Source organism: Petromyzon marinus, chromosome 51 (genome assembly GCF_048934315.1).
Source record: "Petromyzon marinus isolate PM22_M1 ecotype Great Lakes invasive population chromosome 51, UKy_Petmar_22M1.pri1.0, whole genome shotgun sequence".
Lineage (NCBI taxonomy): Eukaryota > Metazoa > Chordata > Hyperoartia > Petromyzontiformes > Petromyzontidae > Petromyzon > Petromyzon marinus.
The window spans coordinates 2,579,875-2,592,829 of record NC_133717.1 but is presented as its reverse complement, the minus strand read 5'-3'; the positions used below and the strand labels follow the sequence as shown (position 1 = coordinate 2,592,829).

Below are 12,955 nucleotides of genomic sequence, written 5' to 3'. Positions count from 1 at the left end.
ACCGAGAGACTTGTGGTGCCCTCATTCATTTGTAACTCCTGCAGCCTGGCACATCGCGGTAACTCAATCCGCATGCAACGCCTTGGCCACTCGCTTTGTTCCGAGTGCTCAACAAACGAACGTTGCACTCTCACATGACGCCATTAAACATTCTCAAACCTCATAATCCTACCATCTCGTGACGACACACACGAACAAAGAGAGATTAAATTGACACACAAGTCTCAATTGCAAAAGAGCCGTGGGTTACAAAACAAAGATTGCACAGAGTATATAATTACTTTCAGGCCCAAATGGAACAACACAATTACCTGGTCTCCAAGGGCCTTGTGGTTCGCAGACCATTTTGTTTCAGTGATGAAGCAGATGCGTTCTCTGTTCGTTCACCTGCCTATCTTTCTACATTTCTATACGTTTACATGTCAATATATACGTTTTATATAATTATATCTAAATGTCGATCGGACACCATTCGATTGTCAGCCACAGTCTTATCTCACCAAGCAGAGCTCTCCCCGGCCAGAAGCATAACAAATCTATGAAAGTCTGTTTAACTTCTTTCGCACCGTACGTAGCCAACCGTGCTCATCGGAGGTGCAGTGAATGACAACAAACTAAATGCAAAAAGCAGATCTATAGAAATTCGTGTTCTTTAGAACTGCTTTTTGTGATCAAATCTTCAAAGACAGAGACCGTGTCCAATGCTTTCGTTCCACCCTAGCCCGACTTCTCCCACGCCCCCTCGCCCCCCTCACCTGCAGCTGAGCTTCGGAGTCCCGCGAGGCTCCGGACGGAGAAGCCGAGCTCTGGCTCGCCGAGCGACTGCGCGGGAAGCGCTCCGAGCGCGGAGTCTCGGGGCCGCTCGTGGACGAAGATCGCCTTGGGGGGAGCGGCCCCCCCTCGCCCAGCGGGCCCAGCCCCCCTGGGCTCGGCAGCCCCGCCAGGCCGGCGGGACGGACGCCCTCACATGGAGGCCCGGGCCCTGGCAGAGAGAAGGTTTCAGCGGTCGTAGCCGATTAGTGGAGCAGCGGTACAGGCGTCGAGCCGCGAGTGGGAGAATTGATTCATGGGATAATTTCAGTCACCGAAATGTGTTCTTGCCCATTCTTCCCCTTCACGATAACCGTCAGGATGTGAATGGGACGAAAAAATGGGACAGCACAAGGGACAGAGACACTAAAAACGAAACGCAGCACAGATAAGGTAGACGATAGGCATTACCAAAGAGACAGCCACATGTGAAAAGGGCAGCGAAAGTAATTCAGAATACAGAGATGGCGCAATTGACTCAAACAGTCCAATTTACAAATGAAACCGATGGTGCAAATGTGAATGAGATGGTACCAAACGATACAAATACAATTTTTACAAACAAGACAGATGGTACAGACATGATGACTGAGGAAGTACAAATGAGACTGGCAGTGCAAATGAGAAAGACAATTAGGACAGAACTGTACATACAGGAAAGAATGATCGATACAAAATGATTCTTGAATCATGACAATTCAACATATAATGACAATGCGTGGGATGCTGCAAGGCGGGCCGGAAGGTGGGGTACATGCCTCCTAGTGGGGCAACAGGGTCCGTCGTGCCCTCTGCCTGCTGCTGCATCGGCCGTGGGCTCAGCACCAGTGACGACCTCTGACCTCCTGTAGACTGACACGGGTTCTTCACTGAGGATCCATCTGTGGAGGAGGAGGAGAAAGATCACCAGTGTCCAAAGAGTGAGCGGAAGGATACTCAGCGCTCGCCATGTGTGGTAGTGTAGAGTGCAGCACTGTTTACACAAATACTACCCACACATTTTAATTGGATCTTGGATTTCATTGGCATAACTCACTCACCGAACCGGCCACTCGTTCACTCACTCACCCACCTACTCAGCGTATCACTCATCCACCCGTCCATCCACCCACCCACTCACTCATTTAGTCACTCAAGCATCCAACCACTCATCCATCCACCTACCCATCTCCCCAGCCGCTCATTCACACACTTATCTATCCATTTATCCACCCACCTACCCATCTACTCATTCACTCATCCATTCACCTACCTACTTGTGCACCCATCCACTCATTCACTCACCAATTCATCCACACACCCACCCACCTACTCACTAATCCATCCATCTATTCACCCTTCACCCACCAATCCACCCAACCACCGACCCGTCAGTGTATATTGGACACCGCGCTGCTGGGAGGTGCTCACCTGCATTGGCGGCGAGGCCAGGGCGCGTGGGCTCGCGCACAAAGGTCGTCAGCGTGTGCTGCTGCTTGCGCCGCTTGTACTCAGCCACGAGCTTGCTGATGGTGCGATCCGTGGCCACTGTGTAGATCTTGCCGCCCGTGCTCTCCCACCACTCACGCTGCTGCCGCCGCTTGCCGCTGCGCATACGTGTGCGTGTAGACGCGGCAAAAAAACAAAGACAAAGACAAAGATCCTCCCCCATCCCCGTGTAGCCTTCACAGACTGTTGGGGCAAGTGCTGTTAGCGAACACCTACGAAGGTCAGCACGGCACACGAGGGGGTAGGTGGCCAGCATCACGCCCGGCCACCTTTGTCTTCCAAAGAGCGATGTTTACACACCGCACCATGTACACAATTGAGGCCGAGTCGATTTAGGTTAGATATTCGTCAGTGATGTTGGCCGTGAGCAGCAATTGAACTCGGGACGCCAGGTTCATCGCGCAGGGCGCTAACCGCCACACCACAGCTCCCCACGCAAGTACACACAAACGCGTACAAATACATTCTTGTGTTGTCTCATCCCTTAACCGTGTTCAGCTACCGGCACTGCAGGCAACAACTCTTTTCTTTCTGCTTCTTCCATCGCACAGCTCCACAGTTTGGAATTCCCTCCCATCGTCTCTTTCCACCGAACCCCTCCGTTCTTATAATAACCTTGCTCAATTCAATAAACGCGTTACACTCTTATCTATTACAGTGAGGGAAAAAAGTATTTGATCCCCTGCTGATTTTGTACGTTTGCCCACTGACAAAGAAATGATCAGTCTATAATTTTAATGGTAGGTTTATTTGAACAGTGAGAGACAGAATAACAACAACAAAATCCAGAAAAACGCATGTCAAAAATGCTATAATTTGATTTGCATTTTAATGAGGGAAATAAGTATTTGACCCCCTCTCAATCAGAAAGATTTCTGGCTCCCAGGTGTCTTTTATACAGGTAATGAGCTGAGGAGCACATTCTTAAAGGGAGTGCTCCTAATCTCAGCTTGTTACCTGTATAAAAGACACCTGTCCACAGAAGCAATCAATCAATCAGATTCCAAACTCTCCACCATGGCCAAGACCAAAGAGCTCTCCAAGGATGTCAGGGACAAGATTGTAGACTTACACAAGGCTGGAATGGGCTACAAGACCATTGCCAAGCAGCTTGGTGAGAAGGTGACAACAGTTGGTGTGATTATTCGCAAATGGAAGAAACACAAAAGAACAGTCAATCTCCCTCGGCCTGGGGCTCCATGCAAGATCTCACCTCGTGGAGTTGCAATGATCATGAGAACGGTGAGGAATCAGCCCAGAACTACACGGGAGAATCTTGTCAATGATCTCAAGGCAGCTGGGACCATAGTCACCAAGAAAACAATTGGTAACACACTACGCCGTGAAGGACTGAAATCCTGCAGCGCCCGCAAGGTCCCCCTGCTCAAGAAAGCACATTTACATGCCTGTCTGAAGTTTGCCAATGACCATTTGAATGATTCAGAGGACAACTGGGTGAAAGTGTTGTGGTCAGATGAGACCAAAATGGAGCTCTTTGGCATCAACTCAACTCGCCGTGTTTGGAGGAGGAGGAATGCTGCCTATGACCCCAAGAACACCATCCCCACCGTCAAACATGGAGGTGGAAACATTATGCTTTGGGGGTGTTTTTCTGCTAAGGGGACAGGACAACTTCACCGCATCAAAGGGACGATGGATGGGGCCATGTACCGTCAAATCTTGGGTGAGAACCTCCTTCCCTCAGCCAGGGCATTGAAAATGGGTCGTGGATGGGTATTCCAGCATGACAATGACCCAAAACACACGGCAAAGGCAACAAAGGAGTGGCTCAAGAACAAGCACATTAAGGTCCTGGAGTGGCCTAGCCAGTCTCTAGACCTTAATCCCATAGAAAATCTGTGGAAGGAGCTGAAGGTTCGAGTTGCCAAACGTCAGCCTTGAAACCTTAATGACTTGGAGAAGATCTGCAAAGAGGAGTGGGACAAAATCCCTCCTGAGATGTGTGAAAACCTGGTGGCCAACTACAAGAAACGTCTGACCTCTGTGATTGCCAACAAAGGTTTTGCCACCAACTACTAAGTCATGTTTTGCAGAGGGGTCAAATACTTATTTCCCCCATTTAAAAGTAAATCAATTTATAACATTTTTGACATGCGTTTTTCTGGATTTTGTTGTTATTCTGTCTCTCACTATTCAAATAAACCTACCATTAAAATTATAGACTGATCATTAGACTGCTCAGTAATAATTGATTATTTTTATTTTATTTTATTGACCAGGAAAAGCCAATTGAGCTATTAACTCTTTTTCAGAAGCGTAATGATTGCTCAACGTAGTGACTTATCACGTGAAATTCATAGCAGCCAAATACTCTGAAAGCACGTCGATTCTAAATGCGGAGGGGAAAATGTGGAGGGGAAAAAGTGGAGGACCTGGAGAAAAAAATCCACGCGATCACCACGGGCAGAAAGAGCTGCTGCAAACTCGAAAATATACAACAGGCGTCATCAGGGTCAGGATCAAACCCACAACGTCCAGCATACCAGGTGCGGGCGATAATAAATAAATAAAAACTCAAACCCATCATCACTCACTCTCTGTCGGCATCGGCGTCGACGGCGCGGGGGCTCGTGGGCGGCCCACCCCCACCGGCTCTCTCGGCGTCCACCTCCTCGGTGACGAGCGACCGCACCGTGTCGCCCGACGAGAAGCTCTCCTTGCTGGTGGACGACAAGGACGACGCCGCGGGCTCCAGCGGGAAAACGGGCAGCAGGAAGAGCGTCTCGGGCGCCATCGCGCCCCTGCCACCCGCCCCCGCCGCCCCAGACGCCGCGTCGCCGTCCGCGGCGCCCTCCAGGTCCAGGTGCATCTGGATGTACGTCTGGCAGAGCTCGAGGCACAGGCGGTGCAGCCGCTTCACCAGCCAGCACCAGTCGGCGTTGTTCGCGGGTTGCACGCCGAGGGAGGGCGCGCGCCGGTGCTGCGGCGTGACACGCGAGCCCACCCCGTGCTGCCGCCGAGCCGGCTGTGGCCGCGGTGGCTGCGGTGGCTGCGGCGGTGCTGCCGCCAATACGGAGAGTGGGGTCACCACGGTGGTAGATGTGGTGATGATCGGGGCTGCTGGTGGCTGCTCATCCTCCTCATCCTCCTCTTCCTGCTGCTGCTGCTGCTGCTGTTGATGATCCTCGTCCGATGGAGATGCCAGGGATGAGTCGGAGCTCTCATTGTCCTCCTGAGACAAAGTCAAGAGTGAAAGTTGCCGTCCTCTGAAATGTGCATTACTGCAAATGGTTCTCACGTCGGTAAAACCACACGCATATTTCATAATCGTGAACTATCGATTTTAATTGCATGAATGAAAAAAAAATCTCAGTGCTTCCCTGGACAAATGAGTAAAGAGTGGCATTACATCCCAGTGGCGTGGTTAAAATTCCACAATTCCGTGGTAGAGGCCAGTCTCTCCGTAGGACGATCACTGTTGACTTCACCACAAAGTAGCGTGCATTTATTGACCCCCTAGAGGAGTCTGGGTCAATCATGGGACAAATGTTACAATCTTAGAACCGAGCCAGGTTTTTTGTGACCCGTCATTAAACTGGGTCTGAGCGAAGCGAGTTGAAGGTCCGAGTCCGGTCACAAATCACTGCACAAAAAACCCGTCACGTAATATTTAGCTTTAAATAAGTTGGCAAATTCCATTTCTGAGAAATGGAATGTTTAAAATGTGTTTGCCATGCAATCAAAAACATTTCTGCAGCAAGACACACGAAACGGTGCGCCAACTTCGAAGCAGTTCTATGATCTTGATTTGAAGCTTTCGTGACTGCAGGAATCCATACTCATTGGTTCTTTCGGCAAAGCCACGTAGGTATAAAATAAATCACGATGTTTCGGGCGCAACACAAGCGCCCGAAACGTCGTGATTTATTTTATTTTATACCACCTGATGAAGGACGCTTGTGTTGTGCCCGAAACGTCGTGATTTATTTTATTTTATACCTACGTGACTTTACCGAAAGAACCAAAGAGTACAGCTCTATGATGTCATTTTTCCAGAGGCCGTTCTCGATAATATAGGGTGATAAACTTCTTTCTGCAAGAGTTCCCAATAGAAATGTATTCATCTCATGACATGACACCTAATGCACTATTAGAATTGGGATATTTTTTTTTTAACCATCAGGGGATGAATAGCTGAGTCAACTTCCGACCATGATTTGAACTTGCAGACTCCCAATTGAAAAGATAATGATTGGCATTTATAGGGGGCTTAAATCTATAAACTGAAGCTATTTTTATTTTACCAGGTAAGGCCCACTCAGCTATACAGGTTCTTTTTCAGAAGCAACCTGGCCACAAATAATAGCTCAACAAAGTGGCTTATCATGTGGAAATTTATAGCAGACAAGTAATCTAAACGCATGTTTATTCTAAATGTGTAAGGAAAAACCTGAAGACCCTGAGAAAAATCCACGCGACCACGGAGAAAACATGCAAACTCCAAATATACACGTGTCAGGGTCGGGATCAAATTCACGACCTCCTGCATACCAGGCGAGGAAGTTAACATCTCGCCATCACATCTCATCTCAATCTCAGAGGCCCAGGACGATTTATGATTCTTGCCAATGATGTGACGCACGATTGGGAATATAACTTAAGTCGTTGGGTTCGTAGCGCAGTGCGCTAACCGCTTACCTATGACAAAGATTCCCCATTTAGTCACACAGACAGTTGTGCTTCGTCTTGTTGGCGAGGAACCTATTAAGGCTTCACCCCTGACACAAGTGACGCGGGGCACGTATACTAGCACCACCCTTGCTGATCTCGTCAAGGAGAATAAACCATCATGCAAACTCCGGTCACCCTCGCAGCAGCAGCTTTTGGCTAATCATCGGACAAAGAGGGTCACCGCATCGCATGCTTTTAGGCGCACTTTTGCGGCCTTTTGGAATGCTCTTCCGATATTAGAAAGCCACTGAAGCTATGCTCTTTTAACTCATTACATTGAAAACAAATTTCTTCAGAAGTTTGTTGTCCTTCCCCTGCACCTACAATTAGCACGGTCAGATACGTATGGTGCGAAAGAAGTTTAATATACAAAGATCCCCCATATAGCCTTAACAGACTATTGCTGTTAGCAAGCACATATGAAGGCCGGTACGGCACACGAGGGGGTGGGGGTGGTCAGTACCACGCCCGTCCACCTTCGTCTCCCCAGTGGCATGGCATTATTCACACAGCATACCAGATACTCATTTGAGGCCGAGGTGTTGTCCGTGAGCGGGAATCGAACCTGGGTTGCCGCGTTCGTGGACACAGCGTGCTCACCGCTACTACACGACCGCTCCCCACATACACACACCAATACCGATACCCGCGATCCGCCACTTAAGCGACGGCGACGTCACTGCTGTGGCGCCTGTGTAAACACACAAGACACGCAAACCCGCGCGGGTACCTGCTCGAGCTCCGCCACGATGCGCTTCACTTGCTCGGCACTGAGGTCATCGCGCGCCAGCAGCTGCAGGGCGGCGAGCAGCGCCTGTCCGTACACGCCCAGGCTCATGGCCGCCTGGCGGTAGAGGTTGGCGGGCGCACCCATGCCCGACACCTTCATGAGCAGGTACTTGAGGCCAGGCCTCGTGTCGAAGTCGCGCGCCGCTCGGTACGAGTCGAGCAGCAGGTCGAATACAAGCGAGAGGTTCAGCATGGAGATGTGGCGCAGGAACGGGGCCGATGTCACCACCTGCAACAGTAAAAAACAGTAAAAAAAAAGACAAGGATCCACCCCTCTCCCCCGTAAAGCCTTGAACAGATTGTTGCGCTGCACGGATTTCCGCACCTCCAAGCAAAGGCAGCGGTAAACCTCATTCTCGGATGAGGGATGTTAAGACACGGAAAACAAAAATAAAGATTCCCTGTGAAGCCTCAACAGACTGTTGGGACAAAGTGCTGTTAGCGAGCACCTACGAAGGCCGGCACGGCACACGAGGGGGTGGGTGGCCAGCACCAGGCCCCGCCACCTTTGTCTCCCTCGTGGCAATGTTTTTACACACCGCACCAGATACTAATTTGAGGCCGAGGAGCATTTAAGATATTTGTCACTGGTGTTGACCATGAGCGGGAATCGAACTCGGGTCTCCGGGTTCGTAGTGCAGCACGCTCATCACTACAACTACCGCACCCACACACACACACAGTTTGTCGTTTGTTCATTTTGTTGGGTTTGTTTTTAAAATAAATAATTTTAGAATCGTGGATGCCGCCATGGCTTATTGGTTAGCGTAACGGACTTCCAGAGGCAGCCAGTTGGAATCTACTTACGGGGCAGGTGAAACAATGGACACATTTCTTAAATCAACCCACCACCTCTGTCCACCCAGTAGGAAATATAAATGGCTGAACCATAGTTCACCTTGCAAGTCAAGTGCGGTGGTGTCAACTGCCGCTTAGCCCCACCTCCTTACAAGACGCCGGGCCATCGTGGTAGAGTAGGCCAATGTCACTAGAGGGGCTCTCTAGACACCCCCCCCCCTCTAGCGGACGCTGTTCTGTCAGTGGTGGAGTGAGTAAGCAATTGCAAGACTCCACCTTTACTTATATATTGTAATTGTGCTCCTGGTGTCGTGTGCTGAGATGAAGAAGTGTCTATTCGATACGGGCAGGGGGCAATTTAACATCACCTCTCGTCAGCGAGCAGGCTCCACAAGTTGCCATCACAGAACTGGAGGCAGTCTCTGGTTTACGACAGTCCGATTTACAGTAATCCACACTCACAACTTTATATAACGCCACCATGGATCAAATTACGACGCGGAAACTTATTTTACGATACATCTTCCGACATAACTCCGAATGCATTTGAACAGAGTTAGTCTGATTTCCAATGTGACTTGGCGTGGAGCTTTTGTTATTCTTAATTTTTTTTGTGGATTTTTACCCATTAAACCCCGTTCAATACTGCCGATAAAAGGATGTTTCTACTATGGGAAAACAGGGTCTGATTACGACGAACCAATTTACGGCGGCGTTTCCAGGAACGTATTGCTTCGTAAAAGCGGGGACCGTCTGTGCTTATAACTGCAGGCCCTTGAATGTATGTTGAACTTCTTTCGCCACGGTGGCAAGATATTAACTTCATCGCCTGGTATACAGGGCATGGGTTCGATCATGACTCTGATGCCTGTAAATTTGGAGTTTGCATGTTCTCCCCATGGTCGCGTGGATTTTTCTCCCGCGTCGTCCGGTTTTTCCCTCCACAATTAGAATCAACGCGCACTTAGAATATTTTGCTGCTGTAAATTTCCAGGTGATAAGCCACTTTGTTGAGGTATCATTTGTGGCCAGGTCGCTTCTGAAAAAGAGCTACACAGCCCAGTAGGCCTTACTTGGTAAGATAAAAAAAAAAGTTTAGCCAAGTTTTAGTTTTGCACGTAGCTAGCCATGCCTTTCATTCTCACTGCACTCCCTCGCGCCCTGTCGTAGACAGTTTCAGTTTTCAGTTCCAGTTTATTTATTTATTTTGGTATAGCCCTGTGAGCCATTCAGCTCTTGAATCGGGTGCAACCACAACAAACAAAAACCAAAAACACGAACAAGAAAAACATCTTAAAGTGACTGTGTGACTGTGCAAACAGAAAATCCAGAGGTGCCCTTCGCATCGCGGCCAAAACTCGACCTGCAGCGGAGCCACCACGGAGACGGGCGAGTGATCGTCACGCGAGCCATCCAGCGAACGCGACCCTGAGCCCGGCGGCGCCGCCGGCTCGTCCAGCAGCAGCAGCTCCAGCAGGTTCTGCAGCAGCACCTGGTGCGACAGCAGCCGCACCACGATGCTCCGGAAGGGAATCCTGCAGTCACGGTGAGGGGTGGGGGGGGAGGGGGGGGGCGGGGGGGAGGGGGGGCGTGCGTGTTGGCGTCAGCAGTCACCACCGGTTTCACGGCGGTCAATGTTAGCCCTGGCTAGGAGTCGGAACTCGGGTTGCCAGGTCCGTAGCGCGCTGCACTTACCGCAAAGCAGCTGCTGCAACCAATGGGTATAGCAAACGATCGATAGAGTAATATTATTCTGCTTCCTTTCATTCTTGTATGACAGGAATGACAGGTAACGGGGGGGTTGTTTTACTAAAATTGTATCCGCTGACATAAAGAGATTAAAATTATGTAGGGACACTGCCTTTTGAGGTTTTCTGTCAACAGTGTTCTCGGTGAGGAGAGACTGAGCTCCGTCATGTAAAATATCAAATTTCCACTTATTTGTGAATTTTGGCTCAGGGCCACAAATGTGATTTGATGGGAAAACCAACACTTTAACGAACGGGGAAACCTCTGACATATGAGAGAAACCTGTGTTGAATGCAGTGCTCCTGTACGGGTTTGAGTGCAGACAGGGGCACATGCCCTGACAATCGGTCCACACGATCCCTGCCACTGCCAGGGCAAACCTGTAAGCCCAGACAGTTATTTCGGCCATCTGGCCAAAAACGAAGAACGTAACCACCAACGGCTGCTCCAAAACGACTTCCCTGATTATGGGATGAAAGAGGGTGGGGGTATGAGGGAGGGGCAAGGTGGTGGGGAGAGGGGGGGGGAGGACACGAGGAGGGGGAAGGGGGGTGCACGTTCTCAAGCCCTTACCCTATTTTTCTGTCCCGATGGAGGCAGCACGGAGCAACACAAACACAGGGTAAGTTCTCGACAACACGGCACGGCACGGCACGACACACACACACACACGACTGTGGAGCCATCACGAGCAAGGGTGAAGCGATGGGGCCCGTGTGATCAGACAACGGTGCGAGCGATGGAGAGGCATCGCCATCCGAGAACGCAGCAGCAGCAGCCACTGTAGTACCGATAATACATGTGCTAATTCTGCTTGCAAAGAATCGACAAATGGCAGATATAATGTTATTTATGATAAAATAACTTTATTTAGAAAATAACGGTTAGTTTTACTAGAAGGCAGGTGTTTTTGAATATCATGTGGCAGATAAACCAGTCAGAAGAATGGTAATACAGCAGCTTAGGGGGGTGAATTTTATTTCCTCTGAAAGGACATTGATGTAGGTACACACCTTGGCTGCCTTTAATGTTTTTTTTTTGTTTAAAGCCAGAGCCAAGTGACCGAGTTAAATGAGTCAAGTGCAGTGAGTTAAGCTAAGCGAGTTAATTACATACGACTGAGCTAAGTATATAGCAACAATCATTTATGTTATTTGGAACACTAATTTCGTGGCCAATCCATAATCTGATTCTGTTTATTTACTATGTTAAAGAGCCCATTGGGCTCATTGGGCTCTTTGACCTACGATACATCTCGTCACAGTGGCGAGATATTTACTACCTCGCCTGGTTTATAGCAGGTTGTGGGTTCGATCCCGACCCCAACGTTTGTATATTTGGAGTTTGCATGTTCTCCCTGTGGTTGTGTGGATTTTTCTCCGGGTCCTCCAGATTTTCCCTCCACATTTGGAAACATGCATTTAAAGTAATTTGGCTGCTATAAATTTCCACGTGATGATAAGCCATCTCGTTGAGCTGTCACTTGTGGCCAGCTCGATTCTGAAAAAGAGCTAAATAGCTCAGTGGGCCTTACCAAGTAAAATAAAAACAGTTAAATACTATAGTATATAGTAGTAATTGGCCTTTGAAAAAACAGCTGAGATTTGTTGGCACAATATTTATTGACCAACCCCACACTGACCAGAGATTTGGACATTTCTTAACGAGTTGTTTTTCTTTCTATGTGCGTGGTAAGAAATCAAGAGTGCCTGGAGAAATTCCCCAAATAACAAGAGCCATGAACGGAGGACAAACCCAGTACCCGTTCAAGCGATGAGACACACCGAAATTTACCGAACCTGACTCGACAGGTTAGCATTAGGGTCACTGCCGATACGACAATATATCTTTGACTCGTACTGGATGCACACGGAAAACCGCACAAACAACACAGTAAAAATACAACTATAAAGTTGTGAAAAACTAATATCGTGATGATCATGGTGTCCTTAATATCAGTATCGTGTCATTAAAAATAATATTATCACTGCAGCCCTAGTTACGTGACACAGAGAAGCCAAGGTAGCAGCACTGGGCAGGTCTGAGCACATCAATACCCATGAGCCCCGCATATCTCCACACTACCCCGTGACAAAGTCTCCTGCTGTTGCTGCTGCATCAGAATCAGAATAATGATCTATACTGGAGGAATCCGATGAGCTATAAAGCTCTTTTTCACAGGTGTCCAGTAGGGGCACGGGGTCAGAACATTAAAGCTGCTGCTATAGCTGCTGTGAGCTGTAGCAGTGAAGGGGCGGTCCTCTCACCGCTTCTGCAGGGAGGCCCGAGTGCCAGCGTGCGAGAGCACTTCGATGATGAGCACGCACGACTGTGCATGCTCCAGCCCCTCCTTGCTGCTGGGCGTCTTGGCCACGCACTGGCTCTCGAGCAGAAACACCTGAGGCCGGGCGCAGCGATCACAGTAGGGGGCAATCCGGATTAGGGCAGGTGTGTGCGTGTGTGTGTACCTGTGGAGCGTGCCACTAAGAGATGGGGCCTTACCATCAGCCCCAACAAAACTAAGCACCTGCCTGGGTATTTTGTACCATCGGACACTCCACCCCCACAATTCCCAACCGGTGATGGGGCAGTGGTGGAGAGAGTGGAGAGTTTCCCATACCTGGGCAGT

The 12,955-nt window shown here is 49.3% G+C and overlaps 1 protein-coding gene across 2 annotated transcripts in view; it reads right to left on the bottom strand.

The window, feature by feature from the left end:
• ARFGEF3 (ARFGEF family member 3) overlaps positions 1-12,955 on the bottom strand; it is a 98,206-nt gene that overhangs the window by 10,858 nt on the left and 74,393 nt on the right. For both annotated transcript variants that reach the window (XM_032973440.2, XM_076074902.1), the window contains exons 35-41: positions 12,594-12,724; positions 9,941-10,112; positions 7,721-8,008; positions 4,854-5,491; positions 2,221-2,396; positions 1,569-1,691; positions 756-982 (exon numbers count right to left, since the gene is read on the bottom strand). In XM_032973440.2, the coding sequence (XP_032829331.2) occupies positions 756-982; positions 1,569-1,691; positions 2,221-2,396; positions 4,854-5,491; positions 7,721-8,008; positions 9,941-10,112; positions 12,594-12,724 (1,755 nt within the window). The remainder of the gene's footprint in view (positions 1-755; positions 983-1,568; positions 1,692-2,220; positions 2,397-4,853; positions 5,492-7,720; positions 8,009-9,940; positions 10,113-12,593; positions 12,725-12,955) is intronic.